The 23523-nt window shown below is 36.3% G+C and overlaps 1 protein-coding gene across 3 annotated transcripts; it reads left to right on the top strand.

The window, feature by feature from the left end:
• The first annotated feature begins 4702 nt into the window (after positions 1-4702).
• Positions 4703-23169, top strand: LOC135079013 (myeloid leukemia factor). Of its 3 annotated transcripts, XM_063973637.1 has the most exons (9): positions 4703-4858; positions 5027-5193; positions 5536-5621; positions 5850-5952; positions 14435-14555; positions 16345-16428; positions 18302-18382; positions 19365-19405; positions 20614-20688. In XM_063973637.1, exons 1-8 carry the CDS (start codon positions 4806-4808, stop codon positions 19396-19398), a joined length of 729 nt encoding a protein of 242 aa, XP_063829707.1. In that variant the 5' UTR covers positions 4703-4805; the 3' UTR covers positions 19399-19405; positions 20614-20688. The 3 variants fall into 3 exon arrangements, with proteins under 3 accessions (XP_063829707.1, XP_063829706.1, XP_063829708.1); XM_063973636.1 differs by lacking the exon at positions 19365-19405 and having other exon boundaries at positions 20614-23169; XM_063973638.1 differs by lacking the exons at positions 18302-18382; positions 19365-19405 and having other exon boundaries at positions 20614-23169.
• Positions 23170-23523: the final 354 nt, after the last annotated feature.

The following is a 23523-nucleotide window of genomic DNA, read 5'->3' on the forward strand; positions in this document are numbered from 1 at the left end:
TAGACGTGTATGTCGTAATCATTTCGAGGACGTTTATAAATATCCTAAGAACCGACTCAGTCAATTGGCAATGCCAGTACTGCATTTACCAGGTAATTTTATTTTATTTATTCAACAAATAACTTTGTTCATTATCTGAAATATGTACATAAATTAATATTATAGGTATCTACCTAGTTTTATTGATATTTGATTTTTTCATTTATTTTTAAAGTCAGTATCAGTGTAAAAAATACAAATGACAAATGCAGTTCGGCAAACACAATAAAACCTATGAAAATTGTGGGTAAATTAGCATTAATACATAATTTGAATAACATTCATGTCTTTATTTTTTCAGGTGTGCAAGCACAAAGGCTTAAAGAAATTGATCATATTTCTGGAAAATTTGATTTGCCAAATTTTGGTGATTCTCCAATGAATACAGAGCTGTCTGTTAACCCTGTAATAGAAGGTAATGACTATATAACATGTTTTGATAAAATTATATGCTATTGAGAGAGATTAGAAGTAAAATACAATCATAATAATCATTTATACCTACATAAACATATGTATAACAGCAAAGGTATAGATTATTTTTGGACATTATGTTATTTGTTACACACTAATTCTTAATTGGTTTTTATTTTTCTAGAGGACCAACCACAATCTCTTGTCGGAGTTAATGTCACTGGAGAAGCTCCTCTCAAACAGACTCTTGGTGACACACAAGACAATGTAGAGCAGTCCAGAGAAGCTCAAAATGTTAACAAAACTAACAAGAAGGCAAAAAATAAAACCAAAAAATCCAAAGGTTACTATTTTTAGTTTTTAGCATGCTCACGTGAAAACTTTGTTTGTGACAATTACGTCGTCTAGGTATTTTTAAGTAATCGATGTTCACCGATTACTTACAGATTTCTCGTCCGATTTGATTGATTCTTTATTTTTGTGATAGTAGATACTTGCCATTTGGTCCCATATTCAATTTAATGTATATAGTAATATTCGATTTTTGGATTGATAAATTATGACAAAAGTTAGTAACAAGGTTGTTTGAGATACTCTTTTCACCGTTAAAAAAATGTAATAAACATGACACATGCATTAGCAGGTACTAAAGTGTAACAATGGATTTTTTCAGGGCCTCGCCTATCATTCCTGCAAATGAAGCAATATAAGCGTGCTTTGAAGCAGTTACAGAGATGTGAAGATGAGAAAAAGAAGTTGAAATGCAAATACGTAGCTGCCAAAAAACTCATGAAAACGACAGCATTTCAAATAATGTGCAAGAATTTGTCACCGTCAGCAAAACTATTTTGCCAAATGCAAGTTACCCAAAGCGGGAAAAAAAAGCAAGGAAGGCGTTTTACAATTGACGAAAAAATTTTGGCATTATCTCTTTATAAACCTTCGCCAAAGGCATATCGACTATTAGGCACGAAGTGTATTATGCCGAGCAGAAAAACGCTGCAAAATTTACTGCGCAAAATTAATTTGAGACCTGGAATTAATGAAATTATTTTTGATAATTTAAAAAACAGGGTTTCTATGATGCCTGAAAACCATAAATATTGCTCTCTGTTGTTTGACGAAATGGCGATTGGACCAGGTGTTTCCTTTAACAAAACAGAAGACAAATTATCTGGATTTGTTGACAATGGCACAAGCACTGAAAAAGATTTTTGCGATCATGTGCTAGTTTTTATGGTGCGAGGTATATTTAAAAAATATAAACAGCACTTGGCCTACTATTTTTGCAGTGGAAGCACGAAAACGTTAGTATTAAAAGAGCAAATTGAAAAATTAATAATTAAACTCCAAGAGACTGGCTTAAAAGTCGTGGCCACAGTGTGTGACCAAGGCACTTCAAATGTGGCAGCCATCAATGCCCTAATTAAACAAACTAAAGAAAGTTATTTGAGAAAAAATGAAATTAATTTGGAGGGGACATTTGAAATTGGAAATGCTCAAATTTTTCCCATATATGACCCACCACACTTAATCAAGGGTATTAGGAACAATTTAATAACAAAAAACCTAAAATACTCTTTGCATGGGAAAGAACGCACTGCGAAATGGAGCCATATTGTGGCATTATATAATAAGTCACCTGCATATCAAGGCGTAAAATTAGTACCAAAATTAACGGCTCAACATGTTATGCCCGACTTGATACCTAAAATGCGGGTGAAGAATTGCACTCAGGTCTTCAGTAAATCTGTTGGAGCAGCACTTGAATTTATGGCAGGTAATGAACAAAATAATGTGTATGCCTACATTTTCATTTCATTTGTCGGCTGTTTGGTGTAGTGGTTCGAAACGGACTACCATTCCGGAGGTTGCGGGTTCGATTCCCTCACTGTACAAACATTTGTGAGCATAAACATGTTTGTTTGCATTGGACTGGGTGTTTTCTATGTATATTATGTATTTAGGTATTTAAAATTAACTTAAAATTGGTATTTAAACAAAAAAAGTATTTAAGTATGTTTATACAATCCGTTGTCTAGTACCCATAGTACAAGCTTTGCTTAGTTTGGGACTAGAAGCGCAGTGTAAAATGTCCAAGGATATTTATTATTATTTTACTTATTATTAGGTATTTAAATTAATTGGCTAATTGTTTGTATTATTATAATCAATCTTAAAAATCAATAAAGAGTACCTAGGCCCTAGGCCTAGGACACAGTATCTCAAAATAAATATTATTTTATGCAATTGGAGATAGATTAAAAGTATTTTTTCCAAATTTATCTGTGATATTAATACATAATTGTTTTCTCATTTCCAGAACTTGGAGCTATTGAAAAAGAAGCGACGGATACTGCTGACCTTTTGATGCTTTTCGACGACATTTTTGACAGCGTGAATGGGAGTTACAGCAATATAAAAGGCGGCAAAATTTATAGAGCAGCTGTAACTCCCACATCACCACACCACAAGTTGTGGAACGAAAGTTTAAAAGTTTTAAAAAGTATGAAATTCGAAAATGCTCAAAATAAAGGTGTAGTGCCTTCTCTATCCAGCTGGATAAAAACGATAGAGAACTTTAAAAACTTAGCAAAATTTCTGCAAACAAAAGGAATAACGTCTCTATTGCTGCGAAACATAAACCAAGATCCATTAGAGAATTTCTTTGGCTCAGTACGTGCACATGGTTGCAGTAATATTATGCCAACGGCCTCTGCATTTGAGAGTGCCTTCAAAACTTTGTTAATCAATAATATTTCGTCTCCACACTCAGTTGGCGCAAATTGTGAAAAAGATGACAGTTTTTGTCTCACCACGTTAAAAAAATATTTGTCAATTGAAAAAAAAGACAATGGCCCAACTGACTGTGAAAACGAAATTGACAGTGCCCACATATGTATGACACTCTTAAATACAGAGGATTTATTAAAAAGCACACTGCCAATACACATGGTAAAGAGCGCAGCAATAGGATATTGCAGTGGTTGGATAGCACAACAAGCAAAGAAAAATATTTTTAAAAATTGTAAAATTTGCCTCAAAGCCTTAGAAACAGAGGTTCCAGAAAGTTTTCATAAATTTATAAAAATTAAAGAATTTGAAAACAAACAATGGCTGTGCTATCCAACTCGTGCACTTTTTGATTTTTTCGCTCAAGTGGAACAGGTTTGCCATGAAATTTTAAACACAGATTGTAATCGAAAAAATATACTCACATATTTAAGACTAATCGTAAATGTAAATATAAATCTTGTATTTATAACTTGTTCACAACACGAAGAAAACCTAAAAAAATTTTTGATTAATAAAAGTACAATGTTTTTCATAAATAATTGGTGCAAGGAGATAAATAATGTCCTCACAGGAAAAACACATTTGATGGATACAAATAATTTAATTATTAAAAAAGCTCTCCGTCACTACACCAAAAACAAAGGCCGAAAACGTAATACAAAAACGAATGTAATAGTTAGTGTTTAGAATATTTTGTAAACATTAATCCCCCTTACCACGGTAATACTATCTATACCTTACTAATAAAAAGTTACACAGTTGTTGAACACTGTTTTAAAATTACACTAGTTTAGAAAGAAAGAAAGAAAGAAAAGAAAGAAAAAATTTTTAGTTATAGTTTAGGAGCCAGGGCTTCAATATAAAATGTTACAGTGTATTACATCAATAAAAATATTCATAATTAATCTTATTCTTATTCTTAAAATGTCATTTCCATACAAAACGTCACACTGTTCAACGAGCGTGTATGTTTAATAAGTAATTTTTGTGTCATCAGCATATAGTAATATGTTGGAGTTACTAAAACATTATACATACGTCATTTGTTGTATCATTATGTTTGTATTATCTTTGAATTATAAATAAAATTATAATATAGAAGTCGTTTTACTTTTCATATCAATACCCAAAGCATTATTTGACTATAAAATGATGAAATATTTGTTACACATGCCTGTTAATTTAGGTTTTCATCTTGGTAAAACGTGTGAGTTAAATTCTCAGGCAACTGTAAGAAATATTTCAATACACTCTTAAAAACACAGAAGGATGCTTAAAAAGTAATACAGTACTATAGCTACCTATATGGCTATAGTACGAAAGTTTCTATATCTGTAGGATAGATGGCGCTGTATCACGAGTTTGCGTAAAGTGTCAAGTTGCCTGTCTATCTCCAGTATATAATAGTAGTCTTTGCCTTGCATTTTGCTAGAGATTTCGATTTCTCTCGACTACTCTCGAGCTTGTTTGTTTGCGCGAAAAGTTATCTCGGAGAATTCTTTATTTCTTTTACCCTTGAATAATTCTGTGTAATATTTTCTTAACAACTTTTAACAATGTCTCTTTTTGGATCGTTGATGGGCGACGTGGAGGATGATCCGTTTTTCGGGTGAGTTTTTCAGTTGTGATGCGATTTATTGATTATATTCGCTCGATTAGTTAATTTTTTAGTGACTGAAGTTGTTTGGGCGTTAATAGTGGTACTGAGTTTGCGATGGCGTGGTAATTTGTGGCGTGAGTGCGTCGTATGACATGGTGCTTTTGTTAATTGTTGCAGTTCTCACATGCGCCACATGCGCCAGATGAACAACATGATGAACTCTCTGTTCTCGGACCCCTTCGGCATGCTGGGCGGGGGTCCGCTGGCCATCGCGGGCCCGCGTCACGGGAGCTCCCTCATGCCGTTTATGCCTCAGATGCCATCTTTGAACAGGCTTTTTTCAGGTAACGATTTTAAATTATTTATTCATAGCCCAAAGCGAAACTGTTTACATTTTCAATGCCTCGGTTAAATAAGGCAGGCCAGCAGCTAAAGATCACATATTAAACATCGTTGAGTGTTGTTGCAGCAGAGTTGTGAAATCTTTTAGTAAAATGGAAGTATGTATGCTCCTCTTCAAATATTTCATATTATTGCCCATCACCATCATTCTTTGCTGTTTGCAACTTTTGCATAAGCTGAGCCATGCCATTATATTATTACAACTTTATTGTTATGTAAATATTTTCTTGTATGGTTCGATTATTTAAGGCGACCATGATGTTCATTATTACGTTTTGTTGTAGCGGACATGGACGGCCACATGAGTGCTGGTTCTTCTTTCACGAGCAGCACAGTTGTCATGTCCAGTGGACCAAACGGCAAGCCACAGGTATAGTGTTATTGTATGAACTATTTACTTATTTAGAATAAGTAATTTATTAATAAAAACAACAAAAGTAGTCAGCATAGATTGATTAGTTACAAACTCTAATAAATATTGTTTATTAATATTGTAGCAACAAAATTAAGTAAAACATATTTTAGCAGTATTGCAATGAGTGATATCTACTTTGTAAATTAATTATTACAGCTCTAATTAGTAAATATATTTGTCCAGATATACCAATCCTCCAGCAGCACTAAAATTGGTCCAAATGGAGTCAAGGAGACCAGGAAGACCTTGCAAGACTCCTGCACAGGCACCAAGAAGATGTCTATTGGTAAGTGATCAACTATTTATGGGCGATTCTCTGTAAGCTCGTAATCGGCTGTCCCGGCCGATTTTTTCAAAAAGCAATTGAAATATTTAAAAAAAACACACTCGTAATGAAACTTTAACCCCAAAACTTTACGGGCCCTTTGTTTTTAGAACCATAACTAGTTTTAGTTTTTTTCTAGACTCGATTGAAGCCCGAAAAATACAGTCCCCTGGCTGTCCCCATCACTGTTTTTCATCCTAGAAATGAGATTTACGAAGAAGATATTGAAACTACATACATCTGGCAGCTCATAGCATAAAGAATAATAATGAAATTATATTATTTTCGTAAAACAAGCTCTCATTACCAATTTTATTTATTTAGTAAACTCCTGTAAACTTTGTCCCCAGAATTTTAATACAGTCCCCTGCCAAAAATTTAAATTCATAATATAAAAAAACTATAATAGCTACGATGTTTTTTTTGAGTGAAATGAAATGCAATTGCTATAAAATAGGCAACCTTGCCGAATGCGGCGTTGAGATGCCTATTTTTTTAGTGTCAGAGCGTCATTTGTGAGGTGAACACGCGCTTGAATCGCTACCACACACAGTCCTCTGGTAAGTCATAATATGCATGTTAATTACTTAATAATCTCTAAATAAAGTATAAATTGATATAATATTTACGTCTCAATTGATCGGTAGATTCTTAAAACACTATTTAACATCATTTTCGTAAATATTGTGAAATCTAGCCGAAATACACAGTCCCCTGGCAACAGTCCTCTGCCTGAAATTGCACAAATATGTGCATCAGGTCGCAAGTATTTATTCCTGGTCCATCCTCGGCTTTCTAAATAAATATAAAACACTAACAATGAGGCAGCAAGGTTCTGGAGTAGAGGCCCTGTACCGGAAAACGCAGCAAGAGACATGCGACACCGAGCCACCTTGTGGGTGGACCGACGACCTCATAAAGGTAGCAGGAAGGCGTTGGATGCAGGCCGCTCTACCAACTGTGCGATGTGGAAGTCATTGGGGGAGGGCGGGAGGCCTATGTTCAGCAGTGGACGTCCAGTGCTGAAATGATGTTGATGACTAACAATGAAAAGTGTCAGCTGCTTTTGCAACAGTGGTTCTTGAGAGCATTATAACGGAAAATCTTTAATCTACTGAACCTGAATTGACCACAAATTCCCCTCAAAGATTTGATGATGAAATAGCAGGAACGGGTGGTACTCGGAATTCAGTGCCTCAGAGGTTAAGGTTAATTTTTGATATGAATGTTTATTAAGGAAAGTTGTTATTTCTGTTGATTTTTTATAAAGACATTTTGTTTACTATTGATTTGCTATAAAATAATAAATAATTGATCAATTTAAAATGACTTTTTCTTAAAGTATAACAGTCCTCTGTCTCAATTAACAGTCCCCTGTCATGATTTCTTGGAAAATCGCTAATAACTCGGAAAATATTAATAATTTCAGTGGGACTCCTTATCTAACTAAAATAATAGTCAATTTTCTTTGAAATGGATCACGGTTTTTTGGAAAATGTTAAAAATAATTGCCAGGACAGCATTTGTATGGGACCTGTACGAGCTTACAGAGAAATGCCCTTATATTACAGGCCTTCTACCAAGGCGAAGTAGAGCGGAGAAGTATTTTGAATAACAGTAGATAGTTATATCCCTTTTGTTTTAAGGGGAGACGTACGCGATCTTAGTTTTTCTGTGACAATCCGATATTCACGAAGGCGCGCGTTAAAGCTAGTTTAAAGGTTAACTAACTAATTTAGTCAGTGCTTGAGGTATGGGAGCGGAAGAACGGGAGGGGTGACATTGACATATAATGACGTGACAAAGATACAAATCTGAAGTCTCGCTGACGTTTGACGTCTCAAAAACACCCTCCCGTGCCGCTCCCATTCCTCAGGCACTGATTAAGTGCTAGATCTATATTTATAGTAGTAGGTGGAAATGACAACCGACATGTTTTAAGGTTCTGATTCGCTTGGCATGCCGATATTCTATATCACCCTGTATCACATGATTGACGCGTCATTCGCGTTGCGTGCGTAAGGCCTCAGCCTCGAGTTTAGCGGGCAGCGGGGCGGGAGCGGCGGCGGCGCGGGAGCGGCAGGATCTTATGCGTAAAATCAAATAGACCGGTTCTCGAAACAGCGGCGCGGGAGCGGGCAGCGGCGCGGGAGCGGGCAACGAGCGGGCAGCGCACTCCTTCTTTTGCCCACAATAAATCGAACGTTAGGAATAAATTTGAATCGAAATAAAATTGTCGCCGCGTTGTTCAGACATTTCGTTTGCGAATAAAAACAAATATCTCGACAACACAACCCCGAACACAACAGTTCGCCGCTAAAGCGCCGCGCGAGCTGCCCACTTGTTTCGAGAACGGGTCTGCGTTGCCCGCCCCGCTCCCGCGCCGCCGCCGCTCCCGCCCCCGCTAAACTCGAGGCTGAGGCCTAAGCGTCTGTCGCGATCATCGTTGATCCAGATGACAGCATATTAAGCTAAATGCTGTAGCATCTTTGTTCGTTCGTTCGTTTCAGCCGAAAGATGTCCACTGCTGGACAAAGGCCTCCCCCAAGGATTTCTTTGTGTAGCATCTTATGTCGTGGTAATAGATGCTATTCTGGCATAAAAACGGATGGCTTGATGTGCTTTCGACCGTGCGTACTTTTAGTACGAGCATCATCTCATCATTATTATTTCGGCCTACACTTCACCCACTGCTGTTTTTTAGGATTATTCGTAAGTTATTATCAATACACTACTAATATTAATGGGAGAGGGATTGTTTAGAGAAATCATATAAAGTTGTGGCAGATTTTGGACAGAAAACGTGTCAAAGCTAATGTTTGAAATGACTAACGATAAGGCTGCAGTCACGTGTAAAAAATGACCAAAAATAAAAGCAAAAAGTATTTTAGGTTAGCCATAACATCTTTTTTTTTCGTTATTTACAGTCTTAAAGGTCTTCATGCTTAAAAACAGGAAAGTTATGTTTCGTAACCCTAATATGGCTTCCTTTTCGTGCGCTGAAAAGCCCTGAAAGGCCCGTTGCTTCGAAAAACTTGCCTAACAATTTTATTTATGTTGTTCTAAATTTGTTCCCCAAGTTAAGTAACTGAGGGTGGTGCGGTTACCTGACAAATATTTGACCAAAGTACGCAATGTTTATTGTGGAAATTTTGAAGCACTTATTGCCCGCCTACGCTGCCTTGGGTTAAATTACGCAGTTAAAAGTGTCTGACCCTGAAAATGCTCCCTCAACGCAATTTACTGCTAGGCCTACGCCCTTATAAGTCGGTAATATTGCTATCAGATAACTTAAGTTGTTTTCCACAACTTTTTTCCTTATGGGAAATAATTAATGTTGGAAATAGTGGAAATTTTTTAAGGTGGCCTTTAAAGGTTTACGAATCTCTGACCTGTTATAACCGAAACAACACTTGTTAACACAACATGTTAATATGGTTTAAGTCATCAGTCATTCTAGTAGGAAATCGTGAAATTGCAAAAATAGAGCGTAAAACACATAATGTGCCTTTTACGTGTTTCATTGGTACCTATACTTTGCTGGGAAAATCTCAATATGTCTGGAACTCGGCCAATTTAGAATTTTAGATAATGGTGTCTGAATGGGGGACCACATTTAGTGATATAATATCCTCATAAATGTATACTAGAGGATAAGTTAAAGATATACTTAAATGCTTTTTTTAAATGTAATCGCACCTTCACTGATTTTCTTCCGCCACTTCTCAGCACCCCAGCCCATTTATGTTGTTGTCCCAAAGTGGTGGTAACTGGTAGGGCAAGCTACATTTGGGACTTGTATAAGCGCCCTGGAATGGGCCTAAGTACCATAAGTAAGTACTGAATAAAATCTTTAACGTTGACTGATAATATGCTGTCATTAGTTCTAAAACTATATCGCTTTTTACTCTTTATTATGTAAAAGCATTGCAATAAAAAGTATGTATTTCGTATAATATTTACAGCTAATAGTCCAGTCAAATTAGACATGAACCCTGCAATAATTCGCATACAGCTGAAAATTGGTACGAATGTTCGGAGCACCATTATGAATTAACTGTGAAAAGTCCCCATCGATCCGACATGTGCTAAAAAAAAAATTCAAGGTCAAACTTAAAAAATACGATTTTTTAAGATTTTCAGCCAAACGGTAAGTTTTATCACAAAAATATGTATGACAAGGTTAAAGACCATACAATTATCTATCAAAATTGTCTAAACACTTTCTCCTAAGAGTCAGCGTTTCTGAGATTCGATGATCCGAAGAGTCAAAAAAGTGTTTTCTTCATAACAGTCTTACACATTAATCCAATGTGATATCGCCTCGTGCCACGACTCAGCATTGCATCATGATGTGTTGTCGACTTCGAATATAAAATTATCAACCTCAATGTCGTCTGTCATCTTTAATTATCGAAAAATGGGTGCAACTTTGACGAAGGACTGCACCGTGAGTTTCTACGATTCGTAGTTTTCGTGTCGATTATGTTTAAAAGCTCTTATATGCACACATCACTATTCCACTTATAACTCTGTGGTCACTATTTTAGCCCGACCATGTTAGACAGTCCAGGTTATAATAATTCACATAGAGCTGAAAGTTTGTGTGAATGTTGAGAACACCATCCTAAATGAAATGTCAAAAGTCCCCGACGATCCGTCATTAAAAAAAAAAGTTTTCGAAGTCCCAAGTTTTTTGCATTTTTTGGCTAGGTAGTAAACTTATCATAAAAATAGATAAGAAATAATAGTAGATCATAAAATTATCTATTAAAATTGTCTTTACCCCTTTTTGCTAAGAGTCACCGATTATGAGGTAGAACGATTCAAAAAGTTAGTTAAGATGTTCTCGTTATATGCACATGTTTCCACATCACCTATGAGGGTTATTAGGCGCATTTTTTTTACCAGGTTTCCCCAGTAGGCCTATTTTAAGATGTATTTGTTATCCTGTTCAATTCAAAGCTATTTTAATAGAGTTGAAGTTGTGGACTTGCGGAGTAGTTAACAGAATGCGAATTCTCCAACTTTTTGCATCGTTACCACATAAACGGTGACTCTTAGGAAAAACGGGCAAAGACAATTTGAATAGATAATTTTATGATCTACTACTATTTCTTATCATTTCATAAGATAAGTTTACTGTTTGGTGGAAAAATGCAAAAAACTTCAACTACGTAATTTTTTTTTTCAAATGACGGATCGTTGGGGACTTTTGACATTTCATTAAGGATGGTGTTCTCGACATTCACACAAATTTTCAGCTCTATGCGAATTATTATAACCTGGATTTTCTGACTTGACCGGGCTAAAAGAGTGACCATAGAGTTACAAGTAGAGTAGTGACGTATGCATATAAGAGCTTTTAAACATAATAGACACGAAAACTTCGTATCTTAGAAACTCACGGTGCAGTCCTTCGTCTAAGTTGCAAACATTTTTCGGCAATTAAAGATGACAAACGACATTGAGGTTGATAATTTTATATTCGACGTCGTCAACACATCATGATACAATGCTGAGTCGTGGCACGAGGCGATATCACATTGGATTTATGTGTAAGACCGTTATGAAGAAAACACTTTTTTGACTCTTCGGATCATCGAATCTCAGAAACGCTGACTCTTAGGAGAAAGTGTTTAGACAATTTTGATAGATAATTGTATGGTCTTAAACCTTGTCATACATATTTTTGTGATAAAACTTACCGTTTGGCTGAAAATCTCAAAAACCCGTATTTTTTAAGTTTGACCCTGAATTTTTTTTTTAGCACATGTCGGATCGATGGGGACTTTTCAGAGTTAATTCATAATGGTGCTCTGAACATTCGTACCAATTTTCAGCTGTATGCGAATTATTGCAGGGTTCATGTCTATTTTGACTGGACTATAAAGAAGAGATGTACGTTCTCCCTCAAAACATTTTAAGTAATTCGTTCCCCTGTTACTAAATATTCGTAAAGATTTGTAATTTGAATGATTAGATTTAGCAATTTAAGTACGTGAATTTGAATACAATTTTAATCAATTGACATAAAAAGGGAACCGTTTCGGCTATACTTATCATTAGGTATTTAATTTTTAATTGGCGCCCATTTTTGTTTGCAAGATAAGTAAGTCTATGTGCACTATGAATTCAGAGGACGATGTTTCATCTAGTATTGAGTCTGTCTAGTTTTTCCGCTCCATCAATAATGGTATGGGAGTCATTCATCTCACATCTGTTTGCGGAGCCATGATGTCATGTCTCTAGGCGGATGGGTTTTTGTTTGGCCGTAAAAAGTTGCCTACGTCTCATTAGCATAATCGCTACGTTTATTTTAGATTCATAGACACGTGAGAGCATTTCTGAGGTCTTTATTCACAACTAGCGGCCGCCCGCGACTTCGTACGCGTGGACCCCGTTTTATCCCTTAGAAGTTGAATTTTGCTCGTAAATTATTAGTTTTTTCTCGCCGTAAAAACCATCCTTGGACTTCAACAAACATTAAAAAAAAAGAATTTATTGGTAAAATTGGTCCAGGCGTTGTTGAGTTATGTATGCGCTTACTAACACATTTTGCGATTCTTCTTCTTCTTAGAATAGATTTTTATTTTAAGATACTTTTTATTTATACATTACTAGCGGCCGCCCGCGACTTCGTACGCGTGGATCTCGTTTTACCCCCCCTTCATCTATCTTACGCGGTTCAGATTTTTTCATACAAATGTTTTTTCCCGCTAACTCCCGTTGCCGTGGGAATTTTTCAATATCCTGTTGTAACTAAGCTTTAAGTTTACTAAGGTACCTGCATGCCAAATTTCAAGCGTCTAACTTAAGCGGTTTAGATTTTTCATACAAATGTTTTTTCCCACTAACTCCCGTTCCCGTGGGAATTTTGCAATATCCTGTTGTAACTAAGCTTTAAGTTTACTAAGGTACCTGCATGCCAAATTTCAAGCGTCTAACTTAAGCGGTTTAGATTTTTCATACAAAAGGATTTTCCCGCTAATTCCCGGTCCCGTGGGAATTCCTAAGTATCCTATAACCTGCCCAGGAGTATGAAGAATAATTGTACCAAGTTTCGTTAAAATCTGTCTAGTAGTTTTTGTTTCTATAAGGAACATACAGACAGACAGACAGACAGACAGACAGACAGACAGACAGACAAAAATTTTACTGATTGCATTTTTGGCATCAGTATCGATCACTAATCACCCCCTGATAGTTATTTTTAAAATATATTTCATGTACAGAATTGACCTCTCTACAGATTTATTATAAGTATAGATAAATGATATTAAAAAAAAGTCTGCATGTCGTCTGCGTAACGCCTACTCGCGTAGTCTGCAGGTGTTGCGATCTAGTGTGCCAAATTAATGTCTGAAAAAAGGGATATCCAATTTTCATAAAAAAATTGTTTGGAGAATTTATATGAGATGTATGAAATCTTTACATTCTGTCGCATAAATGATGATTGGGGACTGTTCCCACCTCTCGTACCCACCGCTGCAACTCCTGTGTAGCCAGGACCCTGTACCCAATGACGATGACGATGGAAAGACACTGTATTTTGATTTGAACTTCTTCTGTGCCTTTTCTCATTTCATTCGGGGTCGGCTCTCTTCATTCTAAGGCGCTAAAACAGTATGTCTTGGGTTGCCTGGTGGTTGACATAGCTCGTTCCAAATCCTATGAAATGATTGTTGACATGGCATGTTAGGGCTGCGAGCGCCCTTTTCCCTTCTGTGCTGTATTTTTATTTATTTGATCATTGAAGTTGAGAGAAAGCGCTAATGATTTACGCGTTGCTCTCGCCTACATGAATTTTAAGTTCTTTTTATTTGTTGAAAGATTTTAGACTTTGGAGGCGGCCCGGGCGGAGCCGCCTTGTATGGCGTGTCGCGCCGAAATAATGCACTATTTACAGTATTTACAAGGCACGCACCCATACGAAAGTAGAGAAGAAGGAGAATTAAAATATTTACAACGCAAGAAATATAAAAGACGCACTATAAATTCAGCAGCTTAAGTATGTACAGGAAAATTCGGACTGTCTCCTTGATGTTCCGTCAGCGCGGTTTCTTTTTCCGTGGCTGTTGAAATGAAATGAGGTTGAATATGAAATGCGTGCCGATGATGATGATGATCAATGGAGACGGCACCTACAAGACTATTATGTATTCAAATTAGGTGGTAAATGTTTTGGTAAAGCCCGGTCTGTGAGCACGTAAAATTTTGTTCAACGACCTCAAGCTACCCATCCTTATCGCTCGCGTGTAATTATGTTGCTGTCGCGCTCGCACACTCACTGCGTGCGCCCGTCGCACAGTCGCGACAGCAATATAATTACGCGCGAGCGATAAGGATGGGTAACTTGGGGTCATTGGAGAAAATTCTACGTGCTCACAGACCAGACTATAGTCTTCTAACTGTATTTTGATTGAAACAATTCAATTTATAGGCCACCATATCGGCGAGCGCGCGCACGTAATCGAGCGCGAACAAAACGTGTACTCCGGAGACGCCGAGGAGCGCCAGGAGTTCATCAACATTGAGGAGGAGGAGGCCGAGGACTTCAACAGGTGAGGAACAAATTTGTTTTTTTTATGAATTAAAAGGCAGGTTTTGACCGCAATCGCACCTGATGTTAAGCCTAGACGCAGACCACCGACTTTTAAGGCTTCCACAGACCCAAACGCGGGTCAGAAGCAGTGCGGGTCATTTGCACCGCGCTGAGGCACACTGAAAGCAGCGCAGTTTCAAAGCAGTTGCTACGCGGGCGGTTGTCAAAAATTTAAATATTCGAAAACCGTTTTCAACGCGCTGCTACCGCCCTGTGTCCGGGGTGTCATGCTAATATGGCCGCCATAGTAATACAACAGCGCGGGCCCGCGTTCGCGCCGCTTCTGTCCCGCACCCGCGCCGCCTTGTTTGTATTTCGGCAGTTGCAGTGCGGCGCGGTTGGAGCGCGGGCCCGCGTTCAAATTTGGTGTGACATACTTCAAAGAGTTTCTTGTATTACAACTTGCGCGGGCCCGCATTCAAACTGCGTTGCTACTGCCCTGCGTTTGGTCTGCCCAAGGCTTTAGTTGGCCGGTAGTTGGGACCGATTTTATATTGTATGAAGAATCGGCCGATACCAAATCGGTGTAGTGTGCGCACTTCTTTACATGATCATACTGATCAACAGCCCGACCCAACTATCGGCCAACTAAAAGTCGGCGGTCTGCGCCTAGGCTAAGTGAGATGCAGTCTAGGATGGTACATATCTGCACTGTAAGTGCAAGAAAGACAACGGCAGGCAGCGAATTCCAGTCCCTATCTGTACGCATATACAGGCGACAATAGTCCCATCAGTTTTGGTATGGGACTACCGGTTCGAGGGTATTTTAACAGGTTGTTAATTTTGTGCGGTTTGCACATTTTACTCAATTAGTAGCCAATATTAATTTACACGAAATTAACTTGTGGCTACTATCAACATGGCGTTGCGGTTTCATTTTATGATAATAACTGATATGAATTTTTTCATTGTTTTTGGATTTTTACACAGAGCAATAAAGTTCAAACTAATCTGGTTGCTATATTACCATTTTATTTTATTTATTTATTATTCATTATTGAGCAATTACATATTTGATCCAAATAGCGTCCTAAATCCTCTTTAGGTTTGTCTAGACACCATGGATTAGTTGAAGGTTAAAACTGTTTTTAACCCTTCACCAGATAATGGTGGAATAGACCCCGCATCAATTTGGACTTAAGACGGTTGAAAACCAATTAAACATTACGATTCCCCGCAAACTACAGACTTTTATTCAGCTGATAGTTTGATCGGCTTATAATTTGTATGAGAAATCGGCCGATAACAACCGAAAACAGAAAGCAAGTCAGTGAGTGAAAGGGGATGAATGAGTGAGTGAGTAGGAAAGATGTGATTAAGACAGAAGACGGTTGATAATAAGATGAAGCGAGCACTTTCCTTTTCTCTTGTGGTTTATCAGGAAAAATACCACCGCTTTTCAATTCCTACAGATTGGGGGCTCGTCATTGTATTGTCATACTTATTAACAGTCCGACTAAACCAGTGGTTCTTAACCCTTAATAAGTCATTTTACCAAATTTCTGTCTTGTCAGGGACCACTTTTTTTTTTCAAAATCCTTTGAAAGGGGAGATCGATTTCTCGCCCACTGTACGCCATTTGCGTTGTGTTGACTCGACTCATCACGTCACGTCACTTGTTTATCGCGGACCACTTGGAATGCCTCCAGGGACCACCGGTTAAGAACCACTGGACTAAACTGTCGGCCGACATAGTCTGTAGTCGGTGGGGAGTCTAAAGCCTGTTTAATGGTCATCTGTCGTTCCAGGGAGTTCCAAATTAAGGCCGGTGCTGCGGCGGCCGCCGGCAGGGCGCGCCTTGCCTTGCCCGCGCCTCCATCGCCGCAACCACAGTAAGTGACACTTATACACGCTTTACTTTGTAGTTAACGCTATTATACTTCGGCAATTTTGTAGTTAGTGTGAAGTCCACGCGAACAGACAACTTCACTTGTATTATGTTATTGTTTAATGTTATTTAGAGGCTATTGTAATAACAGTATTGTGAGAACTGCTGCCGACAAACTGTGTCACAGTTTGGCAGAAGATATTAGTGTTTACTGTGTGTATTTACATGGAAAATAAATAAATAAAAAAAACATTTGCCATCAAAAATAGATGAAAAAAAAAAAGATATTTCCGTCATAAAACATTATAACAAATAAAATAGTTTATTCAGTACATAGGCCCTTTCCAGAGCACTAATAAATATGAAATAAATAAATATGGCACCTGTGCCAGAAAGAGTATCTAACTTAACAAGATAAAACATAAACTAAGATACAGATTTACTGCTTACCCGCACGAAATGCCAGATTATATTAGCTGTACATTTACTAATTTACAAGCTTATTTGAAAATAATGTGCCATACCTACTGTTGGTATGGAAAAATTGTAGTGGCACAAAATAATTAGAGACTTATTCTTTGGCGGAATTGACTGAATTTATTCGCAATACAAGGTTAAATTGGATAAAAGTCTTTAAGCCACTTCTAATATGTATAAGAGTGTAATGACTGATAAATTAAATCGAGTCAAAAAGAAGCAGCCATCACTGTATTTTGTTGTTTTCCATAGATTAAGCTAGTTTTGCATGAATGTTTTAGCACTTTTTCACTATTTGCACCATTAGTTGCTTTTTAATTATGTATATTTTTCTTTGTTTGGGGTGTTGGTTAGACGGATTAAAACATATTATAATTTAGAAGTATAAAGACACCAAGATTTTGGAGTGTTATTAAAAAAGTATGATTAAATTCTTCCGGGATATCGAATGAGTTGGCTTACTTACCATCAGGTGTAGTAACAATAATTATAATATAATCTACGAGCTATGAGAAAAATAATTATAATTAAATGGCTTAAGCTAGTTTATAATTCACCATAGATGCAATAGAGAACACACCTGAATTACCATCACTATAGGTCTCGTTAAGTAGGCACTCAGTAAACATTCTAATTTAACTGTGTCCTTCATATAATGTAATATACATACTTACAATGTCACAATCCATTCGTACATAAATCAATCTATTTATTGCACAGTAGATAATTTACATGTGCCTATGTAGCAAATGTAAATAGCACAAAACAAACTAACAACTAATGCAGTAACAATTTTCATGCCTGATATAGTTTTATTAGTGAATAAATGAAAGAGACAACGCTCTACCAGCTAAAAGGTTCGTGGTTTGTTGTCTCTATCGTTCCGTGTGTCAGGTAATAAATGTGCTATATTCCAATGTTTTCGGTTCATTATTTAAATAAAACTATTTGTTTTAAGAATAATAAAAGAAGTAAATTTTTGACGTGTACTTGATAACTTATAAATATGGATTTTATGATTTCTTAGTTACCATGTTTATTTCCACATGAGACATGAATATAAAATATTTTAATCAAATACCATTTTTCTACTTTCCTTGTGTTCTTAAAAATCAAAGAAAAAGTAAAGATTATATTCATAGTCCAAATAAGCGTATCATAATGATAGATAGAAAGAAAAAACCGGACGCGCACTAACGGTTCTTTACGACAATTTTGTTAGATAGAAAGAGAAAAACCGGACTCGCACACGAAGGGTTCTGTACGACAATTTTGTTGACCTTAAAAAAGAAGATTGTATCCTTAATTTAAGAAGAAATATAAAGAAATCCGTCTGCCCACCCTCCTATTATGTATACTGTATATGTTCGTAGTACCTGTAGCTAGAGCATGTCTTGCAGCGCAAGTAGCCGCCGCGCGCCGCGTCCCGCGCCTCGCCGCCCCCTCCGCGCTTCTGCCAGCCCCTTGGCCCTGCCCTCCAGGTAAATGACACCGATAGTACAAATAACTCATATACAACTGATAGTATAACCATATGCCACTGATAGTACAAATAAAGCCATGTATTCATTAGACAAAATTTGTTGATAAACTGTTTATGACTAGTGTGAAAAAGTTTACCATAAACACAGGTTTCTGAAACTTGGCCGTCCACACTTGCTCTCCACTCATAGCGGGGAGCACGGCAACATGTATCATAAACAATGTTTCTTCACCTTCACAATGTTTACAGAGATGAAACATTGTTTATGAACAGTTTATAAAAAGTGTTTATCAACAAATGTTGCCTAATGAATACATGGCTTTATGCAACTGATAGTATAAACATATTATTATGACGCTGACAGTACAAGTAAATACAATATACAACTGATAGTACAAGTAAATACAATATACAACTGATAGTACAAGTAAATACAATATACAACTGATAGTACAAGTGAACACTCATATGCCACTGATAGTAGACGTGAACATTCATCTGCCACAATTCATATACAACTGATAGTATAACCACATGCCACTGATAGTACAAATAACTCTTATGCAACTGATAGTATACCCATATGCCACTGATAGTGTAACTAATCATTCATATGTTACGGTAGTACAAGTAAAAATCATAGGACACTGATAGTATAACCATATGCTACTGATTGCACAAGTAACATCTTTCTGACACTGATAGTATAACCACGAGTATAACTAAAAATTAATCTCCCACTGTTAGTACAAGTAATCACTTATGTACCACTGATAGTATGTATAATCATATGCCATGATAGTATAACCATATGACACAAAACTAATATTATATCTAAACATTATTTGCCACAAAACATCCGATTTGATGATGAATGAATTTTAGTTTTTCAAAGAAATTATTACAGCAAAGATATTTATAGATTTAAATAGCTTTATAAAAACGAAAAACACTCAAAATTGATAAAACATTCCGATCAGTTCCAGATACTGGAGGAGGAGTTGCTACTATTAATGATATCGTAATATCTGTTTATTTATTTACCATCTAGCCTGTAAATATGTTTGCTATGTTGTATTATCTTTTTTTAGCGCTATGTACAATATTATTTGCGTTATTATTGCTATTATTATTATTATTGGCATGCTAATTTAGTGGTTCCTTTTATGGCTCTCTTCTTTGTGAACATTTTGGTGTGCATGTCTTCTTAAAATATTTCGATTTTTCGTTTTGTTTCATCCGTTTTCAGTTGTTTGTACAGTCGTAACCATTACCTTTTTCTAGAAAGTAAAATCGTTAATAGAACAAAAATCTTGATGCTTTGAATATTGTAGAAAAGTACTCGTTAATGAAGAGTTTATATTAATGATATAGATTGAAGTTAATAGACTGTAAAAATCAGCTAAACTTATGAAACAAAAAAGTTAAATGGTAATTTAGAGCGTAGTTCGTAACAAATACCAGAAATAAATGTTTTTTAATTTCATAAAGCGCAAAAATCTTTTATACTCCTTGAATTTAATTTGTAATATTATCTTTTTATAGTCTGCAGTTCTGCATGACATAAATAAAGAGCACATCAGCGAAGTAGATTGCATTAATTATTTTAGAATTGCTTTAAAATACAATCAGTGTACTATTAAATAATAAAAAAACGAGATCACAGCCACTTTTCATGACTATCAAGAATTATTACACTTATTGTGAATACGATTTGTTAAAAAAAATTGTAATATTGTTTTGCAACTTTTACAATTTATCCCACGTGTCCCCCATTGGCACGCTGAGACATCGTAAGCTCACACACCAATTCTTAAACAGCATGGCAATATAACTCTTGCCGTATATTGTCTTAAGGTTCAATGTAAAAGACAACCTGTTCTGTCGTTTAGGGACAAAAAAGTTACCTTATTGCCCCGCAAATATCACTATAAATGAATTCAGCAACCGCGTGCGTAAAGCATGGTAATATAACTCTTACCTTATATTGTCTTAAAGTTCAATGTTAAAGACAGAACTTTTTCTGTCTGTTTAGGGGCAAAAAAGTTACCTTATTGCCCCGCAAATATCACTATAAATGAATGCAGCAACCGCGTGCGTAAAGCATGGTAATATAACTCTTACCTTATATTGTCCTAAAGTTCAATGTAAAAGACAGAACCTGTTCTGTCGTTTAGGGACAAAAAAGTTACCTTATTGCCCCGCAATAATCACTATAAATGTTTACAGCAACCGCGTGCGAGAGGTCTACGGCGGCTCTCATCCGCAACGCCACCGGCACCGTCATCACAAGGCGCCTCGACACTCGCCCGCCGACAACTAAACGTCAACAACAACTATCAACAACAACATCTAAAGTCTGGTCCGTGAGCACGTAGAATTTTGTCCAATGACCCCAAGCTACCCATCCTTATCGCTCGCGCGTAATTATATTGCTGTCGCGACTGTGCGATGGGCGCCCGCAGTGAGTGTGCGAGCGCGACAGCAACATAATTACTCGCGAGCGATAAGGATGGATAGCTTGGGGTCATTGGACAAAATTCTACGTGCTCACGGACCAGGCTTTAACAACCAGCCACGCCTAGACCGCGCCTTTCGGGGCAATCTCAGAACGTGGCGGTCACTTGTGTCTACTGATATCAAACTATGCGCCTCGAGGTTTGTTCGTTTTTATTTACCTTGCGTTGATTTAGAAGCAAGTAACTTTGGTTTTATAACCAATATTTTATGTACAACAAATAACGTTATTACGATCTGACCCCATTTGGTTACAAGACATTATAAAATGACTTTGTTTGACTTGAGACGACTAAACACGCTGTAGATCCTGATTAAACAGGAGTTGCAGAAGAAGGAATGGTAGAAAGAGTCCCGTAACTTTTAGGTCACGTTTTTTGCCCCCTGCCTTATCCATGGGGCAACAGACTATAAACCTCGGGGCAATTAGCATCAATTTTGAGCGATAGCGACCATGAACGGTCTCATCTTGATTTTAATGTATTGTCCATTCACGGGCAATAAACAATGGCTAAATAAATTTCCAAGCCTGTTCAGTCCCATCAATCCCAATTTCCCTAAATTCTATGTCCCTATGGATGGTAACTTTTTTTGAAGAATGAAATTGCTGATATACCTACCTATTTATTATTTTTTATGCAAAAAAGGCTCCCCAGAATCGATGGTATGGTATGTCCCCATAGTAAGGGGTCATGCAGGGCACTTTATTTGTTCCATTTATTGACAAAGTTTCATAGCTTGTCAATTTGACAGATCTGGGGCAATTTTTTTTATGATGGGGCAAATTGTTTTCAGTTTTTTTTTGCGATTTGGTTTTTACTTGAGGCGCAACTATTTACATCATTACAATAATGAAGTAATTTTGTCTGTGTATCATTATAATAATGTTATGTATTTAATTTATGTATTGGTGTGAAATAGAATAGTGTTTTGAAATCTCTAGTTTTATATTATAACCGTAATTTAATTGTATTTTAAGGGCGTATGACGTAAGTAAATCAGTATTTTTATTTTATTTGTACCTCAAATTAATTGTAGCATCACTACAATCATTTATTTATTTTTGCAAAAAATGAAGTTGGTGTTTAGTACATATTTGCGGATTTTGGCTCAAATTATTTAAAAAAAGTATCGTTAATACTTTTTAGTTTTTTTGTTCGTTTCCTGGCGGTAAACATAGTTAATTAATAGAAAATGTTTGTCTTTCATTGGTAGCATATAAGAACTAGTGAATATTCTCCTTGTTAAAGTAACGGCGTAATTTTAAAATATTAAATAAGCAAGTAATATAAGATTTATTTCGATGCGTCGCTATCGCTCCAAATTGGAATCGTTCGGATATGTGATACATAATTATATGTAGTCTTCACAGACATCTTATACAAATGTTTAGATTCAGTATAGACGCTAAAATTTAACGTTAAGTTGTATTTTAGTAATTCTTCCCTCGTAATTAGAACGTTTTAGTTTTTAGTTTCCCCACCTCATCTCAGTGTCTCTGTCACATCAAATAGTTTTGATAATATGCATTGTAAAGAAACAAAAAAGAATATACGGTCGGCAGTACATCAAACTGTACAGAATAGGGTTACCTGGGTAAAAAAGCAAGTTTGAATTAGTCTGTGGATTAACTTATAAAAAAATACTCGACACGTTTTTTTCACTTTTTCAAACTAATGAAAATTGAAAGAGAGAGCGCGCCAAAGTTCAAAAGAAATGGCCCGTGACGTCAGGACGTGCTTAAAAGAGTAGCTTTATGACGTCACGTGGAACTTCAATGCACCATAACTTCGTAATTACTTGTTTTATTGTCAAATAAAAATATACGTGTCCAATATTTTTGATAGTGTAATTGACGGACTAAAAGTTATTTTTTATGAAACTAGCCTATTGTTGCAGAATAGCATGTATTACAAGCAACTTAAAGTGCAGTAACACTTGACGTGCCGCCGCCTGTACATCGACAGTGTCTATTTTTACAACTTTACGAATAAGATTAATGTAAGAAATGTTGGAAAATTACAAAATTTTAAGCATCTGATTGACTCAGACTTGGAATTATGATTCCATAATTTTGTAGGTTAATATTGTAGTTTTTATTTATGTGTTAACTTAGAAAATATTATATGGCGAAAAACTAAAAATAATTTGCAAATGGTTGCAAAATGACTGACGTTATACAGGTGCCTATTTTGTTAGCTAACTTTCTTCTAAAACGTAAATACAACTAACCTATATTATGGAAATTCTTCCTACTACATGCATGTATAGCCTGACCAGGAACATAAAAACCCTCGCCATGTTGCGGAAAACTAATGGTACTAATTTCTTTTAATGGCAACAGTAACTGAAAGCTTCATTGACATGTCACCTTGCATGTCAGTCTATTGCTGTCAAAGTGTAAACAAAGTTTATTTTAAATGTGCGCAATTGGTTTTATGAATTAAATTGCTAAAATATTTTTATAGTCGTGAAAGAAAAGTGGTTCACAATGTGTTAAAGTATTTGTCGAAGAGAAATACTAAGGGTTTGGACAATATTTTCATTGAATAATGTTTCCGACAAAGGTTGTCAAATTGACTGACATGTTTATCGTATGGTACAGTCCACTATGAAAATTAG

The sequence above is a fragment of the Ostrinia nubilalis genome, chromosome 15 (assembly GCF_963855985.1).
Source record: "Ostrinia nubilalis chromosome 15, ilOstNubi1.1, whole genome shotgun sequence".
Lineage (NCBI taxonomy): Eukaryota > Metazoa > Arthropoda > Insecta > Lepidoptera > Crambidae > Ostrinia > Ostrinia nubilalis.

Coding starts and splice junctions, on each gene's coding strand:
- LOC135079013 (XM_063973636.1), top strand. CDS start 4,806: ATGTCTCTTTTTGGATCGTTGATGGGCGACGTGGAGGATGATCCGTTT. Junction 14,556..16,344: donor GAGGCCGAGGACTTCAACAG/GTGAGGAACAAA, acceptor CTGTCGTTCCAG/GGAGTTCCAAATTAAGGCCG. Junction 16,429..18,301: donor CCTCCATCGCCGCAACCACA/GTAAGTGACACT, acceptor CATGTCTTGCAG/CGCAAGTAGCCGCCGCGCGC.